At 40.4% G+C, this 18,951-nt stretch overlaps 2 protein-coding genes across 2 annotated transcripts in view; both read right to left on the bottom strand.

Annotated features, from left to right (window-relative positions):
• Positions 1–3,945: 3,945 nt before the first annotated feature.
• On the bottom strand, positions 3,946–6,159 carry rpl35 (ribosomal protein L35). The gene is made up of 4 exons (XM_056376137.1): positions 6,020–6,159; positions 5,398–5,534; positions 4,975–5,056; positions 3,946–4,140 (listed from the first exon to the last, which is right to left on the bottom strand). The coding sequence occupies exons 1-4, from the start codon at positions 6,020–6,022 to the stop codon at positions 3,991–3,993; spliced, it is 372 nt and encodes a 123-aa protein (XP_056232112.1). The 5' UTR covers positions 6,023–6,159; the 3' UTR covers positions 3,946–3,990.
• Positions 6,160–6,953: 794 nt separating this feature from the next.
• golga1 (golgin A1) overlaps positions 6,954–18,951 on the bottom strand; it is a 32,095-nt gene continuing 20,097 nt past the window's right edge. The window contains exons 12-24 of the mRNA XM_056376138.1: positions 17,474–17,569; positions 16,733–16,828; positions 16,187–16,282; positions 14,660–14,800; positions 14,389–14,463; positions 13,933–14,022; positions 12,417–12,519; positions 11,629–11,789; positions 11,290–11,448; positions 11,141–11,200; positions 9,448–9,672; positions 9,187–9,273; positions 6,954–8,861 (exon numbers count right to left, since the gene is read on the bottom strand). Of these exons, the coding sequence (XP_056232113.1) occupies positions 8,781–8,861; positions 9,187–9,273; positions 9,448–9,672; positions 11,141–11,200; positions 11,290–11,448; positions 11,629–11,789; positions 12,417–12,519; positions 13,933–14,022; positions 14,389–14,463; positions 14,660–14,800; positions 16,187–16,282; positions 16,733–16,828; positions 17,474–17,569 (1,470 nt within the window). The 3' untranslated portion in view covers positions 6,954–8,780. The remainder of the gene's footprint in view (positions 8,862–9,186; positions 9,274–9,447; positions 9,673–11,140; positions 11,201–11,289; positions 11,449–11,628; positions 11,790–12,416; positions 12,520–13,932; positions 14,023–14,388; positions 14,464–14,659; positions 14,801–16,186; positions 16,283–16,732; positions 16,829–17,473; positions 17,570–18,951) is intronic.

Genomic DNA, 18,951 nt, shown 5'->3' with positions numbered 1-18,951 from the left:
ACTTTTCAAACTGTGAGCACTCAAAGGAGGAGTGCAAATCACTTTTTCTTCAAAGTTAGAGTGAAAGCGTCAGTTGGCTAGAGTGCGTGAAGCAGTAAAAAATAACCTTTATTTTTATTTTTAACTCGAGCTCGCGGCCAAACCGTAAAAAGGAGACAAATAATTCTTTCTGAAAATGTACACATAGTTGTTGGGATTCATAAAATGTAACTTTGACAGGCAGGGTCTGCACAAAATTTAAACGGGGGTGCCGAGTCCGGCAGCAATACCTGTCTCACTCTCATTGACACCTAATGTAATCGTCTTTTTTTTTCAAAAGAATCTCTCTCTGTCTTCGCACTGAGTTTACTCACTCATTTTAAGGAATATCTGAATAAAATAGAGACTGTAAGAAACTTCTGGCTTCACTGCTGTCACGGTCTTATCGGTTTTTGAAAAGAAGTAACGGTTTTCTCATAATTTGCAATTGTTTGAAGCCATGTAGAAGCCAAATTCTGGGCAGATTTTCACATTGCCATGGCAACGGCAGCTCCTGACCTGTGTGCGTGCCTAGCAACCAGATAACCAACTCTCTAAGCTCTGCTAGCTTTACATTAGCCGCATGTTATGTCTTAAATTACATTTAGTTAGGTCTTAAATATGTAAGTCCATTTACTGCTTCCTTCGTCGCTTTTTGTTTTGTTGTTGTTAAAAGAGTGAATGAAGTTGTGACGGTCTCCGCTGAGACAGAGGAGAGGAGAAGCTACTAGCCCTCTCTCGCTGTCACTTCTAGTCGCGTTGCTCTCCTCCCCAGTAATGTTAAATTTAGCACAGAAAAAAACATAATAGTGGTAATTTAAATAGCGGTTCATGGGATTTATTAACCCTCAGGGGTCCCTCTGTCCTTTTTTGGACATTTTCTTCACTTTTCTTTTTTGATTTGCTGATCATTTTGGCTGTGTTACAGCTGAAGGTATGGATTTTTTTAAATCTAATGTCAGTTACTGTTACAGGTCTATTATACACTGGTAACACATTTTGTACCCTCTGGGGTTCCTCGCGTCCAAAAAAGGACACACAAAGAAAATGCTATAAAATCATCATATATCAATATTTTTTTCTGCATTTTTTGCATAAATCTCTTAAACCACTTCAGTTCTGCTCAAACCTACCAATATATTTATTAGTTTTCAGGATTTTAACCCTTTAAATGCCAGTTTGAAGACATGTTGCCTCTTGTTTTATTAAAGAAAACAACACAGAATATGAGATATTTCCCACATAATACATGATGGAGGGATGTGACATTGTTTTATATCAGAGTCTTTTATATCAAGACATTTCTCAAAACAAGAATATGATTAGATTAACTTTATTTATCCCACAACTGGGAAATTCATTTACCACAGCAGAAAATAAACATCTATAGAATAAAACATCTATGGAAATATACAACAAAAATTATACCAATATACACTAATAAATACAATATACACAATACACACATGATCAGGGTGACTTTTGAACACTGGAAATAAACCATGTACTCATCCCGGCAGTAGCCCCCGTGGCACTCAAAATTTCCCTGGAATTTTCTAGTATTACTTTGTAGAAATCTGTTTTCACTTTGACATTAAAGAGGGTTTTTTTTATAAATGCTAAAAAGCCAAATTATATTGTCCATGATTCCATTTATAAAAGCAATAAAAGGGGAAAACATCCAAGGGGGTGAATACTTTTTATAGGCACTGTACATGCCTTCTTATGGTTGTGGGGACAAATTTAGGTTCAACACCATCATTGAGAGGTCAGTTTGGCCAGTCCTTGCAGTTTCAAAGAGCTTTTTGAGGGATACCTGCAGTGACACGAATGAAACTCCTCTGTAGAGATTGAAAAGTGTGTGATGGATACGCACCAAGCATGTATACATTTATACATCTATACTTACACTGCTCGGGGATATCAATCTGTGCATCTAGGAGAAAAAGTCATTGTGAATCAATTTCACCTGCTTTGGTGCAAATGAAAGTGACAACAGAGGCAAAAAGCAAGACAACCCCGAAAGAGGGAATGGTTTTGCATGTGGTGGCCATAGAGAATTCCTCTCTCCTGATCCTTCCTGACTGATTCTTCTCTAGTCTTGTGTTTTACTAGTGTCCTTGTCACTACTGGTAGCATGAGGCGGTACCTGCAGCACAATCAGGTTGCACAGGTAGTCCAGCTCCTCCAGGATGGCACATCCATACGTGCAGTCACAAGAAGGTTTGTTGTGTCTCCCAGCACAGTCTCAAGAGCATGGAGGAGATACCAGGAGACCGGCCGTTATACGAGGAGAGCTGGACAGGGCCGTAGAAGGGCATCAACCCAGCAGCAGGACTTGTACCGAGGAGGAACAGGAGGAACACTGGCAGAGTCCTACAACATGACCTCCAGCAGGCTACTGTTGTGCATGTTTCTGGCCAAACTGTCAGAAACAGACTCCATGAGGGCAGCATCAGGGCCTGATGTCCCTTTGTGGGATATATGCTCACAGCCCAGTACTGTGCAGCTCAATTGGCATTTGCCAGAGAAAACTAGAATTGGCAGGTCCGCCATTGGCCCGACAGTGCATACAGGCACGCGGAGTTGGATCAGCCTGTGATGTCAATTTCTTACTTTGATTTTTGGTGTGATTGTGAATCCAGCCTTCAAAGGATTGATGATTTTGTTTTCCATTGACCGTTGATACATCATTATGTGCTCAATAAATTATACAATGTACATCAGTAAAAGATTTTCAACTTGAATAATTCGTTCATCAAGTTCCAATGTGTGATTTTTTGTAGGTTTTTGAGAATATATACAGACCAGTGTGAGATATCTCCATGAATTCTTTTCCCAGAGGAAAACAAAGAAATGAGAGGTGGAATAATGCTGCAGGAAGTTTCAGATGTTTCTGTCAAAACTTTAGTATCTTAAGTTTAATACCTTAAATTTTCATTTACTCATTTTCTCATGTTGCAGTTGTCAGTTGAATCCAGTTCAGTTAAAAACATGTTTTTAGATTGTACCTCATGTTCGTGTGTTTGTGTAGCTCCTCTAATTGTGTGTAATTCACTGAAGACAGATATCATCAGAAAAACTGTGACCTGTTTATCTTTAGAGACAATCAGTTCAGAGTCAGTTACTTCAGTATGAATGAAGCAGTGACACACCATCAGTCCTGGTTTGTATCAAGTCTGGATTAAATGTGTCAGTACTGACTCTGTGCTGCCTTCGTGTGGTGAGCTGTCTAAGTACACTCACCTCCACAGTGACCTGACCTCAAAACCTACCGCCACGCTACTTCATGTTGTTAAATTGTAATTGCTACATAATATAATTGTGTATTATATTATTATAACACGTTTGGAATTATATTAAATGACATACTATTGTCATAACACCACCACATTATAGTATTCTATACTAATTTGTATTGTATTCTATTAGTTTATATCATATTGGCATATTTTTTGTTGTGATTTATTGAAAATTTTTCATTAAATTCTACCTACATTTACATTGATACACCTTTAATGTCCACTATACTTTCCCTTTCACCCTCTCACTAAAGAAATAAGATACAGACATTTTCATTTGTACATCTCTATAACTGTCATTTACATGTCTGTCCATTTTATGTTCCCTTCATGTCACACTTGTTTTTGTTCTGTAAAGTCACTAATAAAGAACAATGGTGTGAAACTCTAGTTAACGTGAGATCTGCAGCTGGATTTCCCACTTTTAAACTTTAATAACTACAAAGAGGCTCTCACGGATTCATTTTCTACTGTACAGTTGAGGTCAGGACAAACTGGAGCTCAGTGTCCAGATTTCACTGATCCAAAATGAATCAATCAGGTCCCACTGTTGGTCTTGAGAAACCTTCATTTATTTATGCTTCAGAGGAGGTGAGACCTGCAGAGGAAATATCACAACACACGCTTCTTGTCTTTTACACAACTTTTATTTAGTCAATAGAAAAAGCTCTTAAGCTTTGACTGCAAATTTGCGGATAGAGTAGAGGAGGTCTTTCCTCTGCTGCTTCTTGGTCCGCAGACTCTCTTCATGCTTGTTGAGCCGGCGGCGCAGAGCTCTGGTCTTCTTGGGTCTCAGGTCCAGGGGCTTGTACTTCTTACCCTGAGGGAAATGAAACACATTCAGTAGATGTGAATGGAAACTGAGGCCAAGCTCAGCCTGCAACTGGTGTCAAGATCCTGACACATTTGACAAAATATTTATACTCCATATTTTCATGCATTTTTCCCATGAGCAGTGAACACAAAGCAAGGTTTCACATTTCATACATGTAGATGTTATTTCAGAAACCTCTTGTCACTAGGACACATGATATGAAGGAGGGAAGGCACCATCACTACATTTACACTGACTACAAACCTCCACTGTAATGCTGCTGAAGCTTCATCTGACAAGTCTCAGACTCAGAGCTGGACCGTCACAATCAAAACACTCAGGGACAGTCTCCTGTCCATCTCCTCATTTTATTTCACCTTAAGTGCCACAACCAGCTGCAATAATAAACTCTCACTGCAGCCATTTTGTGAATGTATCATCTTTTCTTCATCCAATCATAAAAAGGAAAACTTTCAAAATCATGTGAATGGTCACTAAAATAACTCAAGGTAACAACATGACAATTGTCTTCATGTTGCAGATAAGTTAGTTACATCATGAGAAGGACCCATGACTAACTAGGCCTTTTATCTACAGTGCGTTACAGGAAGTCATAATAATTAGCAACTCCGGTTAACATCCAGATCATCACTGTCTTAATTAGAATCTCTGCAGTCAGTGTACACAGTCATTGATTATGAGGAACATTCAGGTCTCAGTCTTTTGGTAAGCAGTTATGAATGCATCAGCAAAACATCAGCTCAACAAATGTATCATCTCAGACCTGTGTGTGTGTGTGTGTGTGTGTGTGTGTGTGTGTGTGTGTGTGTGTGCCCTCACCTTGTAGAACTTCCTCAGGTTCTCCTTCTGTGTCTGGTTGATGACAGTCAGGACTCTGGCGATGGACTTGCGGACTACACGGCTGTGAAGAGCAGCAGTCAGTGTACATGAGTACAATATCAGTCTGAAGAGACAGCTGATGTTCACTGTGTGGTTAGTCACATAATTAAATCCTTACTGACTCTAAACACTATATAACAATCATCTGTACTTCCTCCTCTGTGGTGGAGAATCAAACCTGTGAACTACCGTATTATAGTCCCGTTGACATAAGTAGTCAGTAAAAGTACTAAGCAGTGATCTATAGCCCAAGCCTCTTGGCTCCCACACATCCACTGAGCTGAACACTCAGCATGTCAGACTAGGTCTGTCCATTGGTAGACAGTGAGCCAAACCTGTCTTGTCATATCAAACACTACTTACATCTTGGAGAGCTTGGATGCGGCTCCTCCGGTGACTTTTGCCACACGGAGCTGGGACAGTTCATTTTTCAGATCATCCAGTTGCTTCAGCAGCTCCTCTTTCTTCTTGCCCCGCAGATCTCTTGCCTTGATCTTGGCCTAGCCCGCGACAGAAAACACGAAATCAACACATGTTGGTGACTGCACCACATCAGCCTAGAACACGCCATCAGAAGAAAACTCCGCTCCGTACAGAACTGCTACTCCTCTTACCGACACGAGCCAAACACATTATTCATCAGCCTGACCCGACAGAGCGTCTTCACATTATTAATGTTGTTTATAGTTATGTGTTAATACAGACACATCAAATAAACGCGTTTTCTTTTAACATAAATCTTAAATGTCTTAAGCCTGCCATAGCTTCGTTAGCTTACGGTTAGCAACTCATGTTAGAAGCGTCGATCGGTCCCTGCGCTTTATAATATACAATTTTACTCCATTCCGGTAGCAGCCTGCTAATATACACATGTATGAGCAACTATCCGAGGAACTTATGTCTACGTATAACACACATTTGATCAGGTTAAGTTGAGATAAATGTGAAAAAATCCACAATTAACGGCAGAGTCTCAGATCCTCACCATGTTCCTTCTCGCTGCCCTGTTGGAAAGGCCGGACACACCGCGTGCTCAGAAAAAGTAGCTTCCGGAGATTTTCTTCTTCGTCGGTTTAGACAAGGTGCGAACAGCGCCACCGGCGGGCGGAGCAACTGCATCACGATGTACATACACAAACAAGGAGGAAGAAACGACGTAGAAAATCAAAACAGAACGACATTTTATAATTCCAGCCGTTTTTTTCTTTTAAATAAAATTTTTTAAAATTTTTATTCCATTGGATTTGTGTTCTTTGTTTAATATTTTATTTAGATCACTCTCCCTGGCTCTATTATTGTTTTGTATATATTAATGACTGATTCATTTGTGTATGATTGTTTTGTTTGTATTAATGATTTCCGTTATATGTAACACCAATTTTCAATAATGATGTTGGGAAAACAATAATGATAATGATAATCCAGTTGTTTCAAATGGTGGTTTTGACTATTGAAAAATGTACTAAGTTACCTATATTGTTAAATTAAATGTTTTCATTTCCCTCACCCAAAAATGTTTAAATAAAAAGCAAAAATTGAGAAATACAATGAGATGAAGTTGTTTTTAATTGTTTCATTACAATACTGGAAAATTTAACAACTAAGTATATTATAAAAATTTTTCAATTAAATAAAGTGTTCACTCCCCCCACCCAAAAAACAAAACAAAAAAATTAAGATAAAAAAATTACCAACAATCAAAAAATGAACCATATTAAGAAAACAAATTGATAGAATACATGGATTATCAACACAGGTATCACTGTGAAAAACCATCCATATTACAAAGAATCTTTTATGGAAATGAAATGTGTTTATGCATATAATAATTTTCAATGTCAGCATTTGTATAACAGGACAGGAGAGGATTGATTTTTTTTTTTTTTTACCAAATATGGAGCATGTGAATCCAGAGGGGGTGATTTTGTCATTTCATTTTTATTATTAATAAACGTGGTAAACAGGAACCTGGCAGCAGTTGTTAAATCATAAAAAGCAAAAGTCACAAAATCGGTAGTGATTGTACACGTTGTGTTTCAGGGTTTCACACAGCAGAATCAATGGGGTTAAAAAAGTGCATTCATTGTTACTTTTGATTCTCATGGAGACAGTGCATTACCCACAATAGGCTGTCATTAGTGACAGTTGTCATTAGTGATGTTCTCCTGCATCCCAGTTCAGAAAGACTGATCCCAACACAACCTCAAATGATAAACAAACACCAGTGAAACAGTTTTCTGTGATGATGATGATGATTCTTCTGCTCCACATTATGTGCATATCACTGGAAGGGATTGCAAAAGACTGACAAGCTGCTTTAGGATTCAGTTGAACAGCAGACATGCAGATTCCCACTGATGTAAAAAATAAATACCAGCCTGTTGTGACATCACTCTGGGGACTGAGTGACAGGCTAAGGGAGAAACTGTATGGGTTCTGGTCTATGATGATAAATACTGCAAAATGCTCACATCAAACCATTTACATCCACTGATTTATAAAGTTCTCAATGCATACTGTATGTACAGATTTCTATATATAAATAGACATGTGGAATGTACTTTCATTTACATTAGCAAAGGCAGGTAAAGGTAGAGCATGTCCTCCTGTCATCATTTACATAACGTTCACTTATTTCATCACATTGTTTTTATTATTGTCCATATAATTAAACATGGTGTTAAAGGACCTGGAACAGTCTGCAGGGACAGACTGGATCAGCTGTGGTCCTCCAAGACCAGCACCAGACTTTGTTTTTTACCCTGAACTGAGTCTCTCAGGCAGTTCCTCTGAACTACAGCATGTTCTCCTCTTCAGGTCAGATGTTTGATCTGAGAGTGAGGTTGGCTGGAGGCTCAGGTCACAGTAATAACAGTCTAATAAAAAAGAGCTGTTCTGATTCTGAGCCTGACAGATCAGCACACACGTCAACTGATCAGTGGAATGACAACTTTATTCTCCAGGTGTAAAATGTCCTAAACTCGATCACATCCTTTGCAGAGTGTCGGTCTGTGTGTTCATGTTAAAACATTTAGTTAAAACTCTAGGCCTAAAGACTCTTAGGATAATCTTATGATGCTGGTTTCAATGATTTAGTGGGAATCTGAGAGAAATCACATTTCACTATTTATGACTGATGATTTGAAACTCAGCCCAGTCAATAACGACTGATCATGAATAATTATCAGTCTTGTCCTGATGTCCAGCCTGGATTTCCTTGTTGACTGTTAAAGAGCATGACGCACAGAAACCATCACATCCAGACAGTTTGACGTGAGCGACAAACATCTGACAGGTATCATTAAATGACTTGAGGCCAAACTGGCATCAGACTGAGAGGTCCTTTAGCAACCAAAGGCTGAACTGTCTCACACCACAGACAGATGTGACAGATGTGACCTGTGTAGATTGAATCACAGTTAAAATAACAGTCTTCTGTTGTTTCTGATGCTGAGTCTCATTTCTTTCATGTCAATTCACTTGTTGCTGTTTCACTGACTAGAAATCATCAGATCTGTGTTTTTTACTCTCTCTCCACTGACAAGAAAATAATGTCATTCTTAAAATCAACCACTGATGATGACTTGGTCTTTATCCCTTAACCTGTGCAGCCCTTCTGTCCCACAGAGCATCACAGAAAACTGCAGGAGGCTGTTTCAAGTTTAAAGCTAGAATCCCTCTCAGTGAAGGAGGAGGAGCCGGTCCTCCTAAATGTCCTAGAGGTCGTCACTTCTTCCTGCTGCTCATTAACTCCAGTGAGTCGAGTTGCCTGAGATTGAAGGCCGGATGATGCCTTTTGGAGAAGGCTTGGACCCAAACCAGGACATCTACAACAGACAACAAAAGTCACTTGGCCAGGTCTCATAGGAATCTATGAGCTGGTCGTTTTATTTTGAAGAGACATTGGTCCTAACACAGGAACATCTTCATATTCTCATACTGAAGTTCTCCTCCTTGTTTCTCTGATGTGTTAAATAAAGCTGAAATACCTTGATCTTGACCAATCAAGTCTTTTCAGGGTCTTTATGCAGCCCCAGTTCCCTGTTTCACTGAGTGTCCCACAGTAGTGTCAATGTGTGAGAGACTTTTTAATTATAGTAACAAAGTAGTCTGTTTTATGAAGCTTTGGAAGATAAAGACTAAAACACGAACCTTGTACTCCAGAGTCTGTTTCAGCATGTCCTCCTCCTCACGGGTGAAGTTGAGCAGCACGGACACAGCTCGGATCAGCTGATATGCCTGACAGAGACACACACACACACACACACACACACACACACACACACACACACACACACACACACACACACACACACACACACACCACACACACACACACACACACACACACACACACACACACTCAGACACTGTGACACTGAGTCAACACACACCAGCTGACCTGCAACTCACCTCCGCGTCTCTGGATGACATGAACTTGAGGACGACATGTTTGAGATACTCAAAGTTGATTTCCCGCGAGTCGTTGAGGTCTGATGTGTTGGTCACCGTGGTGTTGGTGGTCAGGGGGGTCGGGACAGATGCTGGGGGAGGCTCTGGACAAACCCTCTCCTGCTTTTCTGCCCGGCTCTCAGGCAGTTTCTCCTTCCCCTCAGCCTCTGGCTCCGGCTTCAGCTTCTACAGAGAAGAGAGGAAAGAACTACAGTCATCTGTGTTTCCACACAGGGTGAGAGAAATATATCAACCTGTACAATGTGAATGATCCAAACTCCAGTTTATAAGGAGCAGGAGTATTAGATCTGTACATGAAGAGATACTGTATGTGTGAGGGAATTTTCTCTTGTCCACCTAATGAATGACTGAGTCAGGGTAAAAGGTCAGTGTGAGGCCCTAGGTCTCTGTGCCCCAGCTACTGCACTAAATCTTACTAGCTTTGAGACACTCAGGCGGCTCCTCCAGACGAAGCTGTGCTTTTGGCTAATACTGCTGGTGCCAGGGCTGATAACAACAGACCTTGGATGGGCACTAACAAGTGGCTGAGTGTTCTAAAAATCAGCACTCATACGCATATAGTCATGTTTCCATGTTTATGGTTAATGAACCAATAGTTGTTCACACATCCCTCTTCTCCCTCTTCTTCTAGATATTTGACTAATTATGCAGTGTAAGCTATCTATAGTAATCTCTCTAAGTGTATAAAGACAGGAGTTTCTGCTTCAGAATTGAGGTGACATCATGTGCAGAAGTCTGTATTGATGAATCCTCCTTTCTCCTTGATCAAGCATCAATAAACATCCTCAGCATTAAGACATCCTGGACTCCAGCGCTCTTTCATCACCACCGATGATAAGAATTTCCCTAACAATATGTAAGGTTCAAAATTATGCAGCAGCTTCTCCTCTGTGTTGGTGTTTGACTCAGCTGCTCCACACAGAACAGAGAGCAGCTATGGTTGTTACAGATAAAAACCCAGTGAAGTCATTTATGGAAACACCTGTTAAACAAGGAGAAACCTGGAGAAAAGTAATATTCTCTGTCCACCAGCAGCATGTTAACCATAGCAAGCATGTTAGCCTAGTAGCTAACACAGCTGAACTGTTGAGTCTTATTTGTTTCATATCTTAAAACTGAGCAGGTTCGATTAAAAAGACTTGTTCAGACCTGAATTTGAAAATTTGAAAAAAAATAATGTATATATCGATCTATCTGAAACCTGATTAAAAAAACAATCAATGATGAAAACGTCTCTGTCAATAATATTGCTACTGAAGGGAAGAGTGGGGAGAGGTCTGTAGATGTGTAATATTGAAGTTTCTCTTGTTCAGCAGCAGTTTGTTGTGAAGATGAAATTCACCTGAGAGCAGTGAGTCATTTACAATCACGACTTTAACAGTGTGTCATGAGAATGAAGCTTTAATAGTGGATAAAAAGTTAATGACAGACTCAACATTGAGGCTTGTGATCTCTAGTTATATTCATGATATTAAAACTGAAAACCTAAACAAGAAGGGAAAAGAGTCCAGATGACATCATCCAGATCACTTGACCTCATGTTGTTTTTGTCCAGTTATAAGAAACAGACCGACCTTGACAGAGAAGTTCTCATCATGTAATCACATCCCTCCAACGACACCATGACTCTCACCAGTTCCTTCTGCAGCGTCCTCTTCAGCTCTGCCAGTCTCTGCTGCAGCTGCTTGATGGTCTGTAAGACAACAACCAGTAACTCACTGCCCTAGAGTTTCTACAGAACCAGCTCTGAGACTACAGCAGGACGGACTGAAGGTGTCTGACCCTGTTCTTGTCGCTGAGCTGCTGCTCCAGATCTCTGTTGACTTTCTGAATGTGATCCAGGTCGTCCACCGTGACGCTGCCGTTCTGATCCTCCTCACAAACCTCAGGGCTGTGAAGCTGCTCAGTCAGGGTCTCCACCTCCACCTCCAGGTACATGATCTGGACCAACCACAACACACCAGAGACATTCTGACCATTCATTCATCTTTGATTAGTGGCTATGTCTTTGGAGAAGCAGATCATTAGTGGAAGAACAAAACGTAAGAGCAACAATTTCAATGTTCCACATGAGGTCATGTACAGTATCTACATGATGTTTTACTGTGTGTGAGTGCTGACCCTCGCCTGGCAGCTGTCCAGCTGCTGGGTCTGACTGAGCAGCTCCATCCTGAGGCCCATCAGCTTAGAGTCTCTGTCCTGCTCGATCTGCTCCAGCTGAGCTCGTAGCCACTCGGCCTCCTGCTGCAGCTGGAGCAAAGACGCCTGCCGACTCTGCAGCTCTGCAACACACATACACACACTTTTTCTTTGTGTGCTCCCTCCTGTTTATCATATAGATAAATATAGACACAAGATCAGTATCTTTAAATCTTAGAGGAAATTTTCAGTTTCACTTTGTTCAGAACAAAGATGTTGAAAGTTTCCAGTGGAAAATCCTGTTAGGAATATCAATTTTCCCAATCGAGGCAACACTAAGTCTAGCTTTTAAAAAGACACATGTGGAATTAGCTTAGCACAAGATAATCAGTCTCATACACTACAGGTCAGATGTTTTACAACAACTCCATTCTTCCAGATGAAAGCTGGAGGTTACTTATAACCAATTTCTTAGTCCCTGAGAAAGGCCTGTTTTCTCTGAGGTTGACAGGATTTGTCAGTTTGTGTTTTTCAGTTTACAACTGACCTTTGAGCTGCTATGATTTATAAGAACAGGAAGATATGGATGTGTTCTACAACTTCTCATCAACTGGCATCACATCCTTCCTTTCAGTGGTGAACCACACTGTGTGTAACACAAAGGTCACCATGCTACAATATAAAAGTTCTGGAAATCAAGTCAGCCGTGGCATAACACTTAAAAACAAACCACCTTCTGTCTGTCTGTGTGTGTGTATGTGTGTGTGTACCATTCTGGAGAGTGTTGATGTCTTCTTCTCTCAGTGTGAGCGTCTCAGTAACAGTGGACACTTCCTGTTGTGAGGTGTGAAGAGATACAGCCAGCTCTCCCACCTGACATCAAGTACACGGAAACAATCACACACAGAGTCACAGAGCAGCTCTAATGGTCTTCTACACTGGCTCACAATCAGTGAGTGATCAATGATCAATGCATATCGGTATGCAGTAGAAAAAGTGAGTGAACCTTTGGAGTGACCTAAATATATACAGTCATGGCCAAAAATATTGACACCCCTGCACTTCTTTCAGATAATGCACCATTTCTCCCAGAAAATTGTTGCAATTAAAATTGCTTTTAAAAAGCCAAATCTGATATCATTCCACACAGAACTCCAAAAATGGACTGGACAAAATCCCCCTCAACTTAATATTTGGTAGCACACCCTTTGGAAAAAATAACTGAAATCAATCGCTTCCTGTAACCATGAATGAATTTATTACACCTCTCTACTGGAATTTTGGACCACTCTTCTTTTGCCAACTGCTCCAGGTTTCTCAGATTTGAAGGGTGCCTTCTCCCAACTGCTGTTTTGAGATCTCTCCACAGGTGTTCTATGGGATTTAGATCTGGACTCATTGCTGGCCACTTCAGAACTCTCCAGCACTTTGTCTTAAACCATATACATACATACATACATACATCTACATATATATATATAAAAAAAAAAGTGTATTTGTTTAAACTTTGACCTTCATCCATGTTACAATTATGAACAAACACAATCTGTTTATACTAATAACACAAATAATTTTGTTGTTCTTGTTCAAACATTCACAGTGGAGCTGAAACAGTGTGTGAAGCTCGACTAATGACATGAACAGAAGCTAGTGCTACAGTCAGTGAAACCAGACTGGAGGTTTAGAGACACATTGACTTCTAAACAACACTCAGCCATTTGAACATCATCTTATGTGAACCAGGCCTCACAACAAAGATCTCAGAGACTGAGGATGAAGAGTTGATGAAGGGACGTCCAGCTGAGACTCCAAAATATTAACACAAATGGAGCTCAGAGTCACAACTGAGGGTTTAAAGGACTCACTGGCGCTGGTTCACATCTCTGACTAGACCCAGACCTGGGTCCAGTAGAGCTGCTGTGGACTGAGCTCAGAGAGAGAACCTGTCTGACTGAAGCAGGTCTGTAAGAAAAACAATCCAGACCTCCTACTGAAGACTGAGGAGCAGCTACTGAAGAGCTGGTTTCAGACCAGTTCAACCAGTTATTAAATCCAGGGTTCAGTGACTGTTTCTAGCTGTTAATGTTGAACATCTGTGTTCAATAAAGACAAACATTTTAACTGTCTGGTTGATATTAATCTAAAGACACTGTGTTTGTCTACATGAGTGTTAGATGAAGATCACACCAGCTGATGCAGAAACCAGGTCCCTGTATGTTTTTGTGGTCAAAAGAGAGGGTCCTGCATTATTTGTGTGTGTGTGTTGTTGTGTTCACACACGCACACCTGTATCTGCAGCTCCTCCTTTTGTCGTCTGGTTTCTTCCAGAGCTTTGCCGATTTCTGTGCTGACTGTGTGTCGCCTGTTCAGCTCCATCTGAGGACACACACACACACACACACACACACACACACACACACACACACACACACACACACAGGAAGTGAGGACTGTGAAAACCCCTGAACAGGAGCATCCTGGTTTTCAACATCACTGGGTTTTTAGGCCTATATTTTATTTTTATCTCTTTTAGTCAATTTTCAAAGCAAAGTAAAAGAATCTGTATCACATACATGACGACTACAACTATATAAAGTGTGTAAGGTTGTGTATTTGGGTTCTGAGCTTTAGATTTTAATTTTTCCATATTTCTATGTATTTTGATACTGAATAGATGGATGCATTTCCATTTAAAGCACAGAATATGAGTTTAAAATGTGAATGTGTTGAAGGTGTTGTTACCCTGCATTCCTCCAGCTCCTCAGTCCGCTGCCTCAGTGTGGAGTTCACATCGTCGCTCTGCTTTTCCAGATCAGTCTGACACAGCACGGGAAGGAGAAAGGAAAATACGACTCAAAGGTTCAAGCTCTCTCTCTGCAATAACTACATTTACTGTATATGAACAATTATTCTACAGCTGACTGAGACAGAAACCAGCAGTCTCATAGAATGAACTGACAGAGTTTATAGCTTCTACACAAATCTGTGATGAGTCAACAGAAGAAGAACGTACCACTGTGTGCTGCAGCGTCTGTTTGTCTGTCTCTAAACAGCTGATTCGTTCCTCCAGCCGGCTCGTCTTCTCCTCACTCTGCTGTTCTAACAAACTGACCTGCTGATCCAGAACGGCTTTCTCTGCACCCCACTCTCCTCGCTTAACGAGACATGCAAACAGAATGAAACATTTACATACTGTCATTTAATTTTTATGAAGGTGTTTTTGGTATAAAACAACTGAGCAGCTGTGACAGTGGAGTTAATAGTTGTATAATGTGTAAATATGTGTTCCAGTAAGTTTGAGGTCACAGAGAAAAGATGCTCTTGGAGATGCAGACTTGTAGATTTCTTTTCTCTCCCACAAACACAACACAACAGTTTCACCTTCTCAGATTCTTCACTGCAGCCACACAAATCTTGTTTTATGAATCACAAAATAAGAAACTCATACACTGCATTTTTGAAACAGCAGTTTTCAAACTGTAGCATTTTTGCTACAGTTGCTGCAAAAATAAATCAAATAATGTGAATTCATGGACAAAATCTGCGCATCTGCAAATCAGTATGTGAATTCATGCAATGAGAATTGCACATCTGTAAAATATTTTCTCATGGATACGTTTTTCTTGGATATTTTTGTAGCACAAACACATTCAGTAACTACAGCTGTTTGAATCTTCACTAGGAGTCACAAATGAAGTTGTGCTCTCACTGCTCCACACATCTCTGTGCGGATGGAAATATGGAGGAAAAATAAAATAAATCTGAAACCTTGTCAGTACAGCGAGAGAGTGATAGCATTAGCACAACCACTGCCAGTTACAAGCTTACAAACAACATCAACAAATAAAAGATGCTAACTACGCTAACCGTTCTGATCCGTCTGCTAGTCTCTGATTTTGGTCTCAACAGACTCCTCATCTGAGTCTGGGTCTGACTTTAGGCTCAAACATGTGGCTAAGTGTCCCTGATGTTTCCTCCTCTAACCATCTTGATACTCTCTGTGCTCTTTCACCCGTCGACCTGGAGCAAGCAGGTGGTGGGTGGAGCTCAAGGCCTCCACATTTCTAACTCAGGAAGTAAGAGTAGATGAGCTTCAGACCCAGTTTAATGTGTGAAAACATAAATATGAATCATAGGATTTTTACAGAGTTTAAAACATGTCTGGTGGGAAATTTTTCAGTTGTATCTTATTTTGATAAAAGGGTGGCGTTCTGGTGTTTTGAAAATGGATTTCTTGTGTGAGAACTAAAGTCATCAACATTATATTGTGAGTCGGCCTCAGTGTCACTGTTGATACCACCACCACCAGTACCTTCATTTTCAAATCCTTAGTGTTTAGCTGTTTGTTGAAACAGGCAGAGCAGCAAGTACTTTTGAATGACAGTATGGTTTTTAAATCTACTGTAAAATTTTTTTAATGATTTATCACTTATTGACCAACAAAATGATCGATCGACTAAAGCTGAAAACTTATATAGAAGAGGTGTGTAGATAAGGTGTCGTCATACTGAAAAAGGCTGAAGAATGTTGTGATCCTCACCAGTTTGTCAATGAGCTGTTGCTTCTCTGAGAACTGCTGCTCTGCACTCCTCAGTCTGTCTCTGCTCTCTGTGACCTGCTGCTCCAGGTCAGCAACCTGAAACACAGAGGAGTGACCAAATGTGAGCAGACCACAACACTGTGAGTCAACAGACACAGAAATATTCAGGTGAACAACAGACAGAACAAGACGCTGTCTGGCTGTCACCTTGCAATTTGTTTCATGAACACTGTTTAAAAAGTAATTTAAAGTGTGACAGTGCTACAGCTGATAATCACCTACATTAATAAACACATATGATGCTTAGATATGGTAGTGTTCACTGCTGTGGTTGATGTTAATTAAAGCCTTTACATTAAATGGAATAAATGACTGTGATGTGTGTTATCACTGAATGAGTCTGATGTTTTGATTGATTGTCTGAAGCGCCCTCTGCTGGTCAATGTGACATCATGACAAACAGAAGCTTTGAATCCCTGAGTAGCACAATGGAAACAGAGAGAGAGAAATGGTTCCCTCACACCTCAAGAGTGAGTGATGTCTTACCTGTGCATCTGTTCTCTCTCTGTAGGCCCTGGAAGAGTCGTCTTTATGTCGGAGGAGGGTCTGCAGCTCCGTGATGCTGCAGCTCATTCTGGAGACCTGAGGTCACACATGCACCAGCTTATTACTTCAGATACATTTGATGATGGAATCTGTTTAAAGTATGAAGCTTGGGAGACAACGTTTCTTAAATTAAGGGAGTGTTTCCATGTTTTTCTGAGTGCCATTGTCTTCATTTTGATCCTCACGAGGAGACAAACTGCTGAACCCAGCGTCTTCTTTCAGAGACTCCGACTTCTAGTTGAAAATCTCTAGATTTTACAGAAAGGCTATGGCATCATCACTGCAGCTGCTTTTCAGCCAACAAATCAGATGGGGCAAGACTCATGACCATGGTAACCAACTTAACGGAGGAGGAGCTTGTCTGTCCAGAGCTTTATGACATGTCGGATAGAAAAGCTTAACTGTGGGAGCAGATCGGCCATACATGGCGGTGTTGTCAAGGTATTGTTGCCATAGGAACAAAACACCCGAACACTATCACAGTCCACATGAAACTGGAACTGGGTGCAACAGAAAAGAAAAAAAGGTGCACTTGTTCTGCTCAACTGAACTACTCGAATAGCTGTAAAAAAAAAAAAAAAAACACTGTAAAGTTTGGTGTGCAGAACTGGTGGCTTACAGTGTCATCATGGATGCAGGGACATAGATTGGGGTTCAGGGTTGAGTGTGCTGCTGGTTTACCTGAGCCTCCAGAGAGCTGACAGTATCAGCATGGTTTGTCCGAACAACCAGCAGCTCCACTCTGGTCTCCTCCAGACTCTGCTCCAGGCTGCACTTCTGAAAAATCAACAACAGTACTGATTTTGTTTCCTGCAAATCAGAATGATATGTCAGTATGACGTCTCTAAGACAGAGACAGGGCAGTGGCATCATGACATTCATGTGAAGGGAAACTTAACATTAGTTTGAATATTTTAAATCCATTATCTGTGAATCACATGTCCTACCAATCTGTTTAATTTAACACTATGTCATCTACAAATTACTCTACTTCAGAGAACAAGAATCACAGTCAGTGTTAACTGTAAAAACAGAAAAAAGAATTACATTATAGCAGCAATTAGCGAGTTCTATCTGTTTTGCGCTCGACCGAGAAAAGCAGCATATTTTAGACAATTTATGATTTAGTAGGCCTACTCCACATAACAACCTGAAAATATCTACCAAGTTTAATGATGATCGAACCTAGGGTTAAAAAGTTATGGCCAATATTAGCTAAGCCCCGCCCTTCGCAAAGATATTTTGGTCGACGGCGGCCATGTTTTTCCACAGACCTTGCTCATTTGTAACAGAAATGTGCCGCTCAGTCACCCAAGGCTGTATACCAAATCTGGTTAAGTAAGAAAATTAAGTAAAAATTCAAAAAGTTCTTTTCATTTTACTGTTTTTAATGTTGTTATAATTAGCTCAAAATCCATTATGGTAGTCGCTATTACCACAGAAGCTTTTTGTAGAGAATATTGGCCTGTAACTGAGAGGTAAATTTGAAGACAATGGGACTCTCGGTGTGGCAGGGGCAGCCTTTCAAATTTTGTACAATTTTGACTCTTAATTATAGCGCCACCATATGGCCAAATGGGACAATGTTTTTTGTGAAGTATTTACACACCATTCGGAGTTATGATACTATTTTTTGTGTGTCTGGCTCGTTCCAGCTCTCTGCAAATTGAGCAAAGGCTTAAGATGGCACATATTGGTAAATACGCCCCACCCACTTTCATCAATCAGTATGGCACTTCAGATTTTCGTTAATACTCGCCTTTAGAACATGCGTCCCAATTTTGGTGAAAATCTGTTCACCAGATATTGAGGTATGTATTTTTCGCATTTATGGCGCCCCCTAGAGAGCAGGCTCAAAATGCTTTGGTAGGCCTACTCCCTGTTTCAACCTGAAGATATGTACCAAGATTTATGTTGATCCAACCAATGGGTAATGAGTTATGGCCAACATTAGCTAAGCCCCACCTTTTGGGAAAGATATTTTGGTTCATGGCGTCCATATTTTTAGACAAATTTCGCTCATTTATCATAGAAATTTGTATATTCATCTCCCAAAGTGGTCTACCAAATTTGGTGTTTCTAATCTCAAAATTTATAAAGTTCTATTCATTTGACTGTTGTTAATTATGCAAATTATCAAAAAATCTACCCAGGCGCAC

The sequence above is a fragment of the Seriola aureovittata genome, chromosome 5, assembly GCF_021018895.1.
Source record: "Seriola aureovittata isolate HTS-2021-v1 ecotype China chromosome 5, ASM2101889v1, whole genome shotgun sequence".
In the NCBI taxonomy this organism is placed as follows: Eukaryota; Metazoa; Chordata; class Actinopteri; order Carangiformes; family Carangidae; genus Seriola; species Seriola aureovittata.
The sequence above is the reverse complement of the archived record's forward strand: the minus strand, read 5'-3'. Positions and strand labels throughout refer to the sequence as shown.